Here is a 16,234-nt window from a genome sequence, read left to right as displayed (position 1 = left end):
CCCTTGTACAAGATTTAAATGGTCCTTCTTTAGAGCCATTAGGGGGTGTTGGGATGTTGGGTGTTCAAAACCCCATGTTAGGGGTTTGCTTAACCTCAGCTTCCGTTAAAAAGAAAAAAAAAGAGAACGAAACAGAGAGCAAATGGTGTCACATTGTAGAAACAAGATTTTCATAAGAGAGAGAGAGAGAGAGAGAGAGAGAGAGAGACGCTGTAAAACAACATGCATCAAATGGTTTAATAGCTAACACTGTAGAAACACGTGGATTTTCATAATAGAGAGAGAGGGAAAGGGAGAGCCATAAAAACACGTGGATTTTTGATATGAGTGAGAGAGTGGTTTAGAAGGTGACACTGTATGAAAACCATTTTTTCGTATGAGAGAAAGAGCAAATGGTTTAAGAGGCAGATTTTTATATTTTATGAATTTAAATTCATAAAACCAAGGGCTCCCCTAAGATGGAAAGGGGAACGTTGGCCAAACAAAACCGTGGGTATCGTGTCTCCGTACATAAATTAAGCGAATCCGAACGTCTGCATTTTTTCGGATCCGAACCCGAAGCCACGAGAAGTCGGCTCTGTGTGTGCGGCTTCTTACGTTACATGCGATAAGGTAGGGGGAACGGGGGAAGAGGAGTTTGGGTATGGAATGGGGCGGGCATCAGCATGGTTGAGAACCCGTTGGAGTTGATCCTGCGGGCGTACGACTCCCTGAATCAGTCTCTCCACTCCACCGCCTCCCACCTCACCCATGGGTTTCAATTTCAGAAACTCCACAACAACAGCAATCGATTGCAGGCAGCACACCCGAACAAGAAGATGGGCCTCCCACCCTTCCTCTCTTTCTTCTCCGCCTCTTCTCTTCAAAAAGAGGGTGACAACGCCGCCGTTTCAGCTGTTGGTGGTGGCTCCTCCGATGGCGTCGCTGATGCGTTTGTCGCAAGTAAGGTGTGCCCATCTCCTTCTCTCTCTCTCTCTCTGTCTGAGTGTGTCTGTGGTTGTGAGTTGGGGACTGTTTTCTTTGGCAACGTTGGTTGGTTAGTCGATTTAAGAGGGAATTCGTACGTGCCTTTTCTCTCTCCAAAAAAAAGGGAATTCGTACTTCCCACTCCCTCTTTCTTTCTCATTTTAGGAGATTTGAATCATCTCTCTCTCTGTGTGTGTCTGAGAGAGAGAGAGAGAGAGAGAGAGAGAGAGAGAGAGAGAGAGAGAGAGAGAGAGAGAGAGAGAGAGAGAGAGGTTATTAAATTGGGATTGTTGCTTACATTCTTTTATTTGATGACTTTGGCTGTTTGGTCGGTTTTAAAGGGAATTCGGACTCCCCACTTCCTATTTCTTCTCATTTTTGAAGATTGAGCCCTCTCTCTCTCTCTCACGCACACGCACGCAAACGGAGTTTATAGTGGTTATGGTCCTGAATGTACTGACAATTGGTTGCTTGGTCAGTGATGTTTTTCTATCGATATCACACGATTCTGGTTCTGTGTTCTTTCACATGCCAGTTCGTGGGGGTGATGGCTGTGTTGTTTACAGGAGCTTGGGTTCTGTGTTATTTTCTTTATGTAATTTCTTATTTTTGTTTAATGAATTGGGACAGCCTCCAAGACCCACAACGAAGGAAGAGCTTGGGAGGTGTACTTGGACTCTGCTTCATGCAATTGGAGCTCTGGTATTTGGCTTGCACTCGTTCATTCCTTCTTTTGCTAGTTCCTCTGTCTTGCTTCTTCGTAGTGTTTGGTTTATGCATTTACATTTTCAAATTCGTGTATATGAGTATTTTTATCAAAAATGGATATTTTTATAATATTCATCAGTTCGACATGTTCACAGACTCCATGGTTTCGTGTGAATATGCTATCCAAGTTGTATGGAGTGTGTTTACATAATAGAGATCCAAGGGAATCAGTAGATTATGAGTGGATCAGAACTCACCAAAGAAGGGAATTTTGCACACAAAGATGCAGGATATGCTGCATTTTTTTTATTTAAAGAAATAGTCCATCTAAGTTGTTCAGCCTATTTTGCAGTTTTAGCTAACAAATTTTAGGAAAAAAAGAATGCAAGTGGATATAAATAAGCATTCAAGATCATAAAAGACAATAAATAAAGTTAAGGACTGTGTGTCCATGATGTGTCATGTAGAGTTCAAGTCATGTCGTGTCAACATGGGATCCTAAGTGAAGTGTCTGTGTGACATAGATTGTTATTTAACAGTGTTGAAGGATTGAATGCAATAGTTAAGAAGGAAAGGAGTTTGGGCATTACAGATGGGATTCAACTACTATATGTACTGCCTCTAGCATGCCTATCAATTCATAGATGACATATTGCCATTTGATGTAGGCAATATACACAGGTTGATGCCGGTGTCTTTTACCAAAGTTCTTGACTTAATACTGGTTTGCTTAAAGATAAATGAGAAAGAGCGGGAACTAGTTGCTTTCAATATTGGTGAGCAGGTCTAGACACTTGCAACTTTTGGCTCTCGGATAGAGGTATTGTATTGCCCATGTGATTTGTGGATTTGTTGCATTCATCTAATTCAGAATGGAAGCATTTGGCAATAATAGGGGATAAAATTTTTACAATCTGATCTTGATCTGCAAGGTGCTTAACTTTAGCTATACGAATAGTTTTTATCAGATATGTATGATATATAGACCTTCATACCTCCTCTCCATTTTGAGGAGGTTTTGAGAAGGTAGAGAAAAGATTGGTGAAGGTGCCTCTCTTACAATCTCATAGGTGAGTAATGGTTACAAGGATCCAACAGATGAATGAAGTAAATGGTGGTGGCTGATGAACAGGGGGGATAAATGTGGCCAAGTTTGATCAAAAGGAAATATGTTTTGGAAGGGCTTCTTTGGAATTGAGTAAAAACGGTTAAGTTGGAAAACTGGATCAGGTGTATACAGGATTTGGGCGAGCATATTGGACGAAATTGGCGAGATCAGTATTCAGTTAGGCGAGGGATCACTGGTTAGTCTTTGAAAGGAAAATTCGACTTGTCCAGAACATTTGTCCATTAGTTATCCTGCTGTTCTCTTGCTGGCCAGGAATAAGGATGTGTCAGTTGCTGAATGCTATGTGGATAATGATGAATGGGACTTGAATATGAAAGGGAACTCCGAATTGGCTAAGACTTGTGATTTAGGAGAATCTGATGATTATGCTGGCTGACAAACATACCTCTATAGGAGGATGGCCTCTTTTGGGAGTGTGGAGAGAATGGGATGTTTAGGGTGAATCTTGCCGCACATCCCTCTTAGAAGTGAGAATCTCAATGTTCCCAAAGGATTATATTTGTGGCAAAGGACCGCCTGGGAGGAACATTGTTTAGTCTCTCTAGAAAGATCACTATCAAAGCTAAAACCTGATGTGAAGGTCCAATTTGCCAATTGTTGTGTCCTTTGTGGAAGGGCAGAAGAATCTGCCATTCATATTTCTGGTTATGGCCATCTTTAACAGAATCTGTGTGCTTTCCTGGCTAGACTAGGAGGTTGATCATAGCTGAATTGTGGAGATTAGACATATAATTTGGTGGTATGCGTAAGAGATAGATATGGAAGATCTAGATTAGCTTACAGAGCTGGTAGCATTCACCTTCATGGTCATACACTTGGGTGGAAGGACCAACAAATGTTGAGGAAAGGCTGCTAATACATATTGCATTCACCTCAGGACTCAGAAGATATATTTATTTACTTGCTAGAGGCACCTGGAGGGACTTAATTTGGGATTGGATAGACACGTCCAGGATGGGCTTAAATTCAGTTTCATATCATCTCATTATTATTTTCTTGTTTATTTTTCATTTAGCATCCTCATACTGATAACATGTGATACCTTGTAGTGCGTGTTCTCTTTATTAAGGGTGTCAACGGGTCGGGGTTGGTTTGGACCCAGGTGGAACCAGACCTGGCCCCAAATTTCGGGTATGGTATCGGGTCCGGATCCGAGTCTAATCAGACTCACCATAAGAGAAACCATACCTGGACCCAATAAGAACTACATTAACCAGACCCGGATCATACCCGGTAAAACAATATTTTTTTATCATTTTTACATTAAAAAATTGTGGGTCTTAATTGGAACTCGAGCCGACCCCCAAGTCTGGTATAAAATTTCACAAACTATTCCCAGTTCCATGTATTAATCGGACCCGGGTCTTAATCGGGTCTTCTTATTTATCACCATACCTGGACCCTATAGGGTTTGGTTCGGGTCAGGTCCAGGTAAACCCGACCCGATGACACCCTACTCTTTAATAGTGAAATTCTTCTTTCATCTAAAAAAAAAATATTGATCCTAATCCTGAAAGCTTGTCGATGTGCCGAAGAATCAGAAATGGAGTGTTATCTTGGAGACCTTAAGAAGGAAGTCAATATTACATCACAATTGTAACTTGTATCTTAAAGGAGAAGATATTTGCTTGCCATATAAGCATGGTAGGCCCTCCAATATATTATCAATGACACCAAAACTGAACTAGGGATTCTCAAACAGCAAAGCGGATGTTGATAATAACTTTAATAAAGATCCTATCTTTGATGAGTATCTTGATGACAGAGAAAAAAAGTCCTGGATAAGTCTACTAAAAATCAAGATATACATACAGCCACAGGGCTTGTTCTCCATGATATTAGTAGTATCACCAACTGTGGTGAGTTTTTTAGTGTTCAGTGTGAATGATGGTGCCAATCAATTCAATGTAATGTTGGGCGTAATCAGATAATTGAGTTACTATGGTTGTTTCCTTCATTAGAAACCAAATGAACTCATGTTTAGTTGGTCCTACTGAGTCCACTTGAACATGCCTAAACATGGATGTCCCCTCCTTGGCTCTGTCCAATCCAAGTTGTAATGGCTTGGGTGGCTCCCTGCAAAGGATGGAGCCTGGAATTGCATGGAATCAGGTTGGAATGACCTGGTGTGCTAGGTTTAGATGGACCTGTTTGAGGAAACCATGTGGGTAACAGACATCCTAGTGATTTGCAGACCAGTCACAGCAGTGTAGTGGACCAACCACCCCCAGCTTAATGCAACTATAGTGAACTTGGTAATGTCCACTAGAAGAGGTGGATCTTAACAGCTACCTGCGGTATGTGTTGTATGTTTTTCAAAGTTATTCTTGTTCCTGAAAAACACAAGGAAAAAGAATCTCATAATTTTCAACATGAGTTTCATTCATCATTGTTCTTTTGGAGGATTGTTTGTTGTCCAATTTGATATTGTTACCGAGGAAAATAATAAAACAAAACAGCCAAACAAATTAATATTTATTTCCATTTGCATGTGGTTATTTTGTGTGATATTTCACTTGAATTTCTGTGTGATGTTTTCAGTATCCTGATCATCCAACTAAGCAACAGAAACGAGATGTGAAAGAGCTGGTAAGTTATGATGTCTTGTTTTTCCATAGCTATTCTATTCCACCTGAATACTTGTTATTGCATCTGGCATGTACAATCAGCTGACACCTGGTCCATTTAAGCATGACCAACATACTTGCATATGATTCATTCCTGGAACCAATTACACATCAAAAAATATCTCCAAATATAGCTCGGAAACTTAGTGTTATAATGTGTACTAATTGAAGAATTTTCTTGTGTAACCCTTGAAGTATACATTTTTGCATGAAAACAGCTTGTGAAATCCAAATTCCTGAAGCCATTTCAGTGAATTTTTTGGCAAGGTAACTGCCTACTTTGCTATCTCTGCATTAATGGTAGAATCAATACTAAAACTGTAGCTTCGGTTATACCCATAAATATGCCTAGGCAGGGACCCACACTTACTGTGTTTTATGATGGATGAGACGTTGATGCTTGCTCTTCTCAATCTTCCCTTGCTGTGTATTCCTTATTAATTCCTTCTAAATGTTTAATTCATCGCGATGTAGACACCTCTCTCTCTCATCATATGTCACATGGACATGTTTATAAACAGATGTCCGAAGTGACATGACAACAAAAAATATGGTGAGAAACACACACCAACGCGATGAAGGTATAGTCAAAGCCATATCCGATTTGGTCAATAACTCGAAGACAACTTTGCCTGTCTTCAAGTTTAACATGTCCTTTATTGTACATTAAAATGATGTTTTTTTCTCTTGTATTTGGTCAAATGGCTCATCATTAATGCTTTCGTCAGCTTTTTTTAAGAATGCCATCTCTCTCTCTCTCTCTCTACAAAGCACAATCTCGAATGTCATTAATTTCCCCCTTTAACATGTCACATATCAGTATTTTAACACATTTATAAAATTTCAACCACCCCTCCCCCACCCTCCTCTCTCCCAAAATAAACCTAAACTTTTTGCTTCAAAGAAATACTTAAGGTTAAATAAAATTGCATTTAACTTGAGGTTTTAATATTTAGTATGTGTAGCTTGAGCGTTTTGGTGTTGTGCTTCTTTTTCACATGAACACAAGCACGGTACACTCCCTTACACACATGCTATGTCCTTGTGATATGGCTTTTATCCATTCAGCCACCAACACATCAATTTACTAACATTAGATCCATCAGACACCATGATATGAGAGCATTAAAGAGTCCTTATCATACCACTGTCAACAACTTATCTGCCTACTATGTAGTTAAAAGTGCTAGGTGGTGCCTAGTCAGTAGACCCCTAAAAAGACTAGTCGAGGACTAGTCAGTACCCCCAATTAAAAAATAAAAAAGTATACAAAATATACATAAAAATATGTTAAATTCTTTTGGTAATAAGATGTTTTAATCATACAAGTACACAATTACACATGCTTTCACTAAATATATATTACTAGAATATAATAAAAAATATATAATATATAATATACATATATATATATATATTCAATTATTCATAACATATTCAATATAATCAATAAAATATGCTTTCAATCTTTCACAAAAATTGACTAAGACACACACACACACAAACATATATTATATATATTAATATATAATACTTCCCGCCTTTCACGGGAAAACATAGAAGCACAGTAACACATATATAAATAATGCATCATATTCCTATCGAAAAAAATAATGTATTAAATAATCAGTAATACTAAACATGATTTCAGGATTTTATAGAAAAATTTACAAAAACTCACACATATACAAACAAAAATCACACATACACATCTCAGTTTCAGCCTTTAATAGAAAAATTCATCAGAAACAAATTAACAAACACATTTAAAATTAACTAGGGATGCAAACAGTTCAGATTCTGAACAGCTAAATACATTGGGGAGTCCGATCTGGTTGGATCCAGAATAGCCAAAACTTGCAAAACCTCCATCCTAATCTGACCCATTTGCATCCTTAAAATTAACCCCCTCCCTTCATATATCTAATAATAAAATGACTAAATTTCCCTTGTGCTTAAGCGAGGTCAGCTTAGTTACTGACTAGGCATCCTAGTCAATGCCTAGTTGGCAAAATTGGTACCTTTTAAGGTACTCACCTAGGAATTGCAAAGCCCTAAGCCGACTAGGTAGACTAGTCAGTGCTTTTGACTACATAGGATGCCTAGACACACAAGAGCTCCATTCTTTGCTGGGTATGGTTGCAAGGAATTTAGGGTGATCTTTTGGATTTTTTTTTAGAACATTTGATGGGTAGAAAGTGAGAAAGGTGAAATATAAAAACAAAGGGAAGATTTTTCATTGGCTAGTGTGTGGCCTACTGGTTGCTTGATGCTGGTAGTTGTATGAAGTTGGATCCTCATAAGGAGAGGGATGTTATTAACAAGGAGGTGACACTAGTGACCACTGTGGGAATCACGGTGAAGTGCTTCTATGGGTGTAATTGTTGAAAATATAGGGAATAGATCAAAATGGCTGCACCTAAAGAGAAAACATTGGTGATGAATCATCAAAACCCTTAATTGGAACTTGGAACTTCTCTAAAAAGACAGTCAGAGCTTTCAAATATTCGATATTAGGTTTAACAAAATCATCATGAGGGATGCTTTCGATCCATAAAAATTTTTATTTGAAAGAACGAATTTGGGATAAATTAATGGAGAAATAGAAAAGCCTAAAACCACTTTCTTTGGGTTGATGTAGGCGAAGATTTCCTTATCTTGGCTTGACTTCAATAAATTGAGCCATTAGTTGAAAAAATATTTATGAATTTTGAGGCCTCCAAGGAAGTTTCGGGTGCCATTGTCAGTGCATACCTCCAAAAGAAGAATGTAGCAAAAAATGTGGCACTGTGGAGAATATTCAAGGGTGCAATCAAGGGGATTATACCTTGTGCGACTACTGCAGTGATCTTATGAAGCTGTCTATACCACCTTAAGTTATATAAACAAGAGTTGGTAAAAAGGCAAGTGATCTCCTGTTGGAACTTGATAATGAGTGTGAACATGTGAATCTAGCATTATGAGTCATGAATCAAAAACTTTCTTTTTAAAAAAAAAAAAACTCAGAAAAATCTTGGTTAAAGATTTCATGTCAAAAAATTATCAAAATAAAATTACAAAAAGACAAAACAAAACAAAACTAAACTTTGTGGTTGTGTGGTGAAACTATAATATTAATAACGTAAAAAACAACTTGATTCTCATGGTTCTTCATTTTCTTTTGATTTGATAAAATTTAAGTATGGATGATGTAAAAGCTTAACTTTGACCGTGGTATTCCTTTCAAAGAATCCTAATCAATGCTCTTCCTCTTCTTAAAAGCGTGACACTTTTGAAAGGAATGTCTTGGTCAAAGAGTCATGTCTAAAAGACCCTCATATCGGATAAACAAGCCCCCTCTCATCTATGGTATTAAGCCCATATTAATTGCAAGGAGGGGAGGTCCTTCATTCCTTATAGAGGGCCTTCCTCCTCCAAGTTCTATATACTTGGTAAAGTCCACGTGGACTTTACATTTTTCATATATTGTGTTGAAACTTTTAGTTTATGTTAGTTAAAAAGTTTAAAGTGGGTGTGATGAAATGGTAGGCTCCACGAATGCACTTGAATCTACTCAAAAGGAAGTATCTAAAAGATACTTTAGACAAGACCCATAAAAGGGTATAAATGAAAAAGCATAAAAATAAATAACACTTTATTTATGAGAGCAAAATGCTTAAAAAGCATTTAGAGGAATAATTTACACAAGGGGATGCACCCCTATTTATACAAGAGTATTAAGGAGAGCTCATAAGGAGCTCTCCCTTTCTAGCTGTTGGAGCTTCCAACAACTATAATTCTAGCCGTTGGACTAGTTCCAATAGCTAGAAAGTTGGTCAAGTTCCAACCGGAACTTGACCAAACTAGATGTACCAAAAACAAAAAAATTAAAAAGTATAAATACAAAAATATATAATAATATTATTATTATTATATATATGTTGTTTACATTTTAACACTCCCTCTCAAACTTATGGTACAATGAGCAAAAGTTTGTCTAAGAGGAAGTGAAATCTGGGAGCCGCGAGAGGCTTGGTGAAGAAGTCTGCTAATTGGTATTCTGACGTCACATATGGCAGATCAATGATTCCATGCAAGTACTCCTCTCTGACATAGTGACAATCCATCTCAATGTGTTTGGTGCGCTCATGGAAAGTCCGGTTGCTTGCGATGTAGATTGCAGTCTTGTTGTCACAACATATTCGTGATGCCTGCGTTGCTTCAACTCCCATATCAGCGAGCAGTCGCCTGAGCCAAACAACTTCTATTGTGGTGGTTGCTATGACTCTATATTCAACTTCAGTGGAGGAAAGAGAAACCTTCTGCTGCTTCTTGCACCTCCATGATATTAGAGATTCACCTAAAAATTCATAGAAACCAGTGGTTGAGTGCCTATTATTAGGATCACTTTCGCAATCAGCATCAATATAAGCAATTAAATCTAATGGTGACGATGCAGACAAGAGTCCTTTTGAGAGATAACTCTTTAAATATCTAATAATACGTAAAACCGTTCCTATGTGAACAAAAGTGGGAGCATATTGAAACTGGCTAGTTGTGTGTACAATATGTGCTATGTCTGGCCGAGTGATGAAGAGATAGGAAAGTGCTCCGACAAGTTGTCTGAACGGAGTGGGATCATCAAGATGCTCTCCATCATCAATTTTCATTTTAACATTAACCACTTCTGGTGTGTCCACCTTGTTATCATCTGTAATGCCAGACCTGGAAGCAATATCAAAAGCAAATTTAGATTGAGATATCAAATACCCACGAGGGGAATAATCAACTTCTATTCCTAAAAAGTATCTCAATAATCCTAAACCAGACATTTCAAAATGAGTTTTAAGAAGAGTTTTGATATTGATAACTCCCTATTTGTCGCCTCCAATGATGATCATATCATCCATATAAGGAAGAAGGATGATGATACCTGCATCAGATTGCTTAATAAACAAGGCAGTGTCAGTCAAACAAGAATGAAATCCAATATCAGGCATAACATGACTAAATCTGTCATACCAGGCTTTTGGTGTCTGTTTGAGGCCATAAAGGGCCTTCTCAAGACGAAGTGTTTTACCTTTAGGAATAGTAATACCAGGCAGAGCTTCCATGTAGACTTTTTCAACAAGACTCCCATTTAAGAAAACATTTTTGACATCCATTTGAAATATAAGACATTTTTTGATAGAAGCCAAAGCAATTAAAGTTCTAACAGTGGTCATACGAGCCACAAGGGCAAAGGTTTCTTAATAGTCAATGCCATACTCTTGAGCATAACCTTTGGCTACGAGTCGTGCCTTATATCTTTCTAGGGTCCCATCACTTTTGGTTTTGATTTTATAGACCCATCTACAACCTATAGGTTTCTTTCCGAGAGGAAGGTCTTGAATGGACCAAGTGTTGGCCTTCTCTAATGCATCCAATTCTGTTTTCATAGCTTAAACCCATTCTTCATGGTTTTTGGCTTCAGAATAGGAGGAAGGTTCAACATAGGATTGGATTAATGCAAGGACTACCTTATACGAGGGTGAAAAAGATTCGTAAGAGACAAATTTTTTGGGAGGTCGAGAAATTCTAGAAGTCCTACGAGGGCAAACTTCAGAAAACCTTTCTAATGCACATGGTGGGTGTTGCTCTCCAACTCTTTGTCTTGAATATTGCAGACCAACATCCCTACTGGTTTGGCCCTCGCTATCATTTTAAAAAATAATAGGACTTCGATCATTGTCAAAGTTATATTCAAAATTCTCTTCATTGAATTTTGAAGTTAAATAGATTAAAAAGGAATATTCAGTAATATCTTTGGATTTTTCACTTTCAAAAGAACTTTCTTTTTCTAGAAAAGACACATTTCTTGATACGTATAATTTGTCATTTTGAAGATCATAGCACCTTTAGCCTTTTTTATTTTAAGCATATCTTAAAAAGGCACATGAAATTGCACGAGTGGAGAATTTATCATTTTTGTTTGTAAATACAAAACATTTGCAACCAAAAACTCTTAATATAGAGTAGTCTGGAGCTAAATCATAAAGTTTTTCAATTGAAGATATATTTTTTAATGAAGAAGATGACATTCTATTGATGAGATAGGTGGCAGTTAGAGCAACTTCAACCCAAAAACCTTTTGGAACTTGACTTGCAATTAGCAAAGTTCGAGTGGTTTCCATAATGTGGCGATGCTTGCGTTCCGTAAGACCATTTTGTTGAGGGGTGTGTGGGCATGATCGTTGATGAGTAATGCCATATAGATTAAGATAGTTTTTAAATTCTCCAGACATAAATTCTTCCCCTGAATCGGTGTGAAAAATAGAAATATTACTTTGAAATTTGTTTGTGACCATTTTATGAAATATTTGAAAGTGAGCAAAAACTTCAGATTTATGTTTAAGAAAATAAATTTAAGTGTGTCTAGAAAAGTCATCAACAAAGATGACATAATACGCATAACCACCTTTAGAGATAACTGGTGCGGGTCCCCAAACGTCCGAATGTATTGACTCTAGAGGTTTTTTTAGAGACAAAGGTTCTACTAGAAAAAGGTAATCTTTTTATTTTACCAAGAATGCAACTTTACAAACAAAATTTTCAGATTTACAAAATTTTCCCAAACTTGGGAAGTATTGGATTTTTGACATATGAGGATGGCCAAGTCTTTTGTGCCATAATTCTGTTTTTAATTTCTGAACATTTAAACAAAATACATTCTTTGGTAGTTCCAAAAAGTTTATATAACATAGTCTTTCTTTTCTATGGCCTTCCCCAATCAGCTTCCCTGACTGACGATCCTGTATCCAGCAACCATCAGATGAGAATGATATATTACATCTATAATCAGAAATTTATGAAACAGATAAAAGGTTTAAATTTAATTTTGGGATATATCTAACTTCTGGAATACAAAAAGTTTTGGATTTTTGAAAACTTTCAAAACATCTTATTTCTTTTATTTCAACAGATGTTCCATCTGCTTTAAAGACTTTTGATATACTTGAGTTATTTTTAAGATATTCGGATAAACATTTAGCATTTGGGGTCATATGAAATAAAGCACCAGAATCTAAAAGCCAAGGGAAGTTACCTGGACCGGATACAGATGCAACTGCCGCTCTAATTGAGGCTTCAGTCGAAGAGCATACCCCTTTGAGAAGAGGTTGAAGAATCTCCATCAGTTGAGCCATGAAAACATGTGCATCTTGATCTTTTGGCTCAGTTTCAATAGATGCAACCCTCTTTTCGTCTCTCCTTTTTAGCTTCGGACATTGAGGCCTTTAGTGCCCCGATTCATGACAGTGGTGACAAATAACTTTTTTTTTGTCAAACTCACCACTCTATCTCCCAAAATGAGGCGGCCTATAAGTGCGAGTATGATTCCTTGGTCTAGACACAGCTAGAACTAAATCATCATCAACTTTTGGAGTACTCTTTCTAAGACGATTTTTCTCCATAGTTAGTTCTTCAATAGTATCCACAATAGTAGGGATTTTACCACGATGAAGTAGAGCCGATTTTGGTGGATTCAAATTCCGGCCTTAATCCATTCACAAATTGGTAAAGTGTTCCATATCGAGTTGTTTTTGACAAAGCTCGATATCTTCGGCGCAATGCCATTTTGGCTCTAGAATAGTCAACTCTTCCCAAAGTTCGGATAACTCATTATAATATTCACGAATAGTTTTGTCATTTTGAGTTAATGCCCAAACTTTTTCTTGAATATTACACACATGGGCAATATCTTTAAGGGAATACATATTTCTGAGGTATTCCCATGCCTTATCTGCATGTTCAAATTTAGCGAGGCTAGAACATTTTTTAATGTCTACGCTATTAATAAGCCATGATATTATCTTTGCATGCCCCATCCTCCACTCTTTCCATTTATTTTCATAAGAGGCTAGAGCCTTAGTCTTCTTTTCTTCCGTTAGAGAGACTTCCTTATCACCCTCTTTTTTGGTGAGAGATAGTTTAGGTTCCGAATCAGAACCATCCACTATTTCCCATAAACCTTTTCTCCATATGTGGTGCTTCATAATTGAAGCCCACATCACATAATTAATATCATTCAACTTCATGGGTATGATGGTGACCTTATCATGGTTGTGAAGAAGATAGTAAGGAGAAGAAGAAAAAAAAGGAAAATAGAGAAAAAGGGAGAAAGGGATACAATACAATGTTGTTGCTCAAGTCTTTTTCTTCAAATGGATCCTCTTGTAGTCGATAGAAGAGTGATAAAACACTCTTTTGGCAAGTGATGAAACACTCCTTTGCAAGTGACGAAACACTTTTTGTAAGAACAAGATAATCACACCTTTACACAAAAGGCACGGAAATTGAGGCAGAAGTTTTTCAAGATCTAAGAGTTTCGTAGCTTTGATACCATGCAATGAAATGGTAGGCTCCACGAATGCACTTGAATCTACTCAAAAGGAAGTATCTAAAAGATACTTTAGACAAGACCCATAAAAGGGTATAAATGGAAAAGCATAAAAATAAATAACACTTTGTTTATGAGAGCAAAATGCTTAAAAAGCATTTAGAGGAATAATTTACACAAGGGGATTCACCTCTATTTATACAAGAGTACTAAGGAGAGCTCATAAGGAGCTCTCCCTTTCTAGCTGTTGGAACTTCCAACAGCTAGAATTCTAGCCGTTGGACTAGTTCCAACAGCTAGAAAGTTGGTCAAGTTCCAACCGGAACTTGACCAAACTAGATGTATCTAGTTCTAATAGAACTAGATACCAAAAACAAAAAGAAAAATTACAAAAAAATAAAAAAGTATAAATGCAAAAATATATAATAATAATATTATTATATGTGTTGTTTACATTTTAACAGGGTGCCCTTAAAAAGAGTTCTCTGATTGTATCAAAAAATTGTGCTGCATAAAATCATGATGATAAAACTTATTGCATCTTTATCATTTATTATTTTATGTATTAGTAGTTGACAAAAACACAATAAATTCAATTTGTTCTTGATATTTGTGAAATAGTTAATATTGCTCAAGTTGTGTATCATGTTCCATCTGTAATGAAATAGCAGAAAATACAAAAACAATGTCACTAAGGGCTTTACAAGATTACGATCACAAGAGTGCATAAGCACAAACCAATGCCATTAAGGGCTTACATGACCGCAACACAATGTGCTGACCAATGTTGTGAAAAGCGTTGAGGCGTAGCGAGACGCTCTACCAAAATTTGAGGAGAGGTGTAAGCCTAGAGGCGCAAAGCGTAAGCCTCAATTTTTTTTTTAAAACTTAAAAAAACTATAAAAATTATCTAAAATTATAAATAAATAAAAAATGCTTTATTGATGAAGCAACAACCAACAAAAAATAAAAAATCTCAAATAAATACGGAAAAAATATCCAAAATGGTAAAATGGCCACAACCATCTAAAATGGTTTTCATGTTGTGCTGGATATAAAAGAATAGTCTTTGAGGCACCCACAAGAAGCACCAGCCTTTTTTAGGTGGTGATTTGGGATTTCATTAGCACCTCCTTTTTACTTCACTTTTTGAAAAGAAGAATCTAATTCTCATGAAGATACAATTCCGGAACCGAACTATCCATATCACTCTAGCCAAACATTCCCCATTTGCAGTTATTTGGGACGTTGCAAGTTCGAATCTAAATGGTATGGTTGTTTTAACTGGTAGGGGTCTCCCTAATCCCAACTTTCTCTGTCGAAAAAAAGTAAGCAGGGTTTATCACCTTGTAAGACAATCACTTCATTAAAAAGCAGTTGACAGTCCTGTTTACTCAAATAGAACACACAAGATCTTATGTCACATGGATACACCCAAAAGGACACGAACATGTCATTATTGTGCAGTTTTCCATATAAGAGGCAGATATGGTTTGTTCTTTTTTTTTGAAAGAATGTGTATAGTCAGTAACTCGTTATATTGAAAAAGAAAATTCAGATAGACAAAAGGCAATTTGAATTATAAGTGATTTATACAGCTACTGAGTTTTGTAAACATTGAACCCATAATAACAATGCCCTTAATAACTTTGAAGAAAGGGGTGTCTACTTGGTCCCCAGGAGAAAATACTTAAGGATTTGATTTTATCACTCCATTTAGTTTTATTCCGTTAGCTAAAACCATATCTGATTATAATCAGATGCAATTATACTTTTTGACTTTTGTTACTGAATCTCATTACATGTAAAAAAATCACATTTGGTACGAGCTTTTCACCATCAGAATCCAAATCCACTTAGCCAGTATCTAATCAGACGTCTTCCACCTAAACCAGTGGTTTCTTCCTTAAATATCAACAACAACAACGAAAACTTTCGGTGATTAAGGGAACCGAACAGTGAAATCATGAAGAACTAAGTTCAAGATCCAATCGGAACTGGATCCATTTCCAATTGCAGATCCATCCCGAGTCTTTATAGTAGCACCTTACTGTCTTATCTTTTATTTTTGAGAAGGATCACTTGGTAACTTCAAAATGCTGAGGGACATGGGTACCAATGATTAAGGACAAGCAGGAGAGCAACAAAACAACCTTTGCCCCTTCCCTCCTACCGAACCCCGTTTCGTTAAAAACAAACAAACATCACAAATCCTGGAGGAAGTGTAACACATGAAAGGCTTGTCCGGGTCAAAATCGTTGAATCCACATAACCCTTTCTCCCTCCTCATGCACTCCCTGCACCTACTGAACCTATCGTCCGTCTCATTCTACCCCACCTTGTTCTCATTCTTGATGAGGTCGTTGAGGTCCGCAAAGATGTCTCCCAACTCCAGGAACTGCGCGATCAGAAAGCAGGGATGGAAGGGGAGCCAACCGAGAGAGAGGG

At 37.1% G+C, this 16,234-nt stretch overlaps 1 protein-coding gene across 3 annotated transcripts in view; it reads left to right on the top strand.

Annotated features, from left to right (window-relative positions):
- Positions 1–645: 645 nt before the first annotated feature.
- The window catches only part of LOC149820250 (FAD-linked sulfhydryl oxidase ERV1-like), a 45,994-nt gene continuing 30,405 nt past the window's right edge, over positions 646–16,234 (top strand). The window contains exons 1-3 of one of the 3 annotated variants that reach the window (XM_089982694.1): positions 646–942; positions 1,597–1,668; positions 5,345–5,392. In XM_089982694.1, the coding sequence (XP_089838820.1) occupies positions 751–942; positions 1,597–1,668; positions 5,345–5,392 (312 nt within the window). In that variant the 5' untranslated portion in view covers positions 646–750. Of the gene's footprint in view, positions 948–1,596; positions 1,669–5,344; positions 5,393–16,234 lie in introns of all 3 variants that reach the window. The other 2 variants (XM_089982692.1, XM_089982693.1) reach the window with 2 other exon arrangements.

Source organism: Nuphar pumila, chromosome 12, assembly GCF_984573655.1.
Source record: "Nuphar pumila chromosome 12, dmNupPumi1.hap1.1, whole genome shotgun sequence".
In the NCBI taxonomy this organism is placed as follows: Eukaryota; Viridiplantae; Streptophyta; class Magnoliopsida; order Nymphaeales; family Nymphaeaceae; genus Nuphar; species Nuphar pumila.
This window is presented reverse-complemented; position numbering and strand designations above follow the sequence as displayed.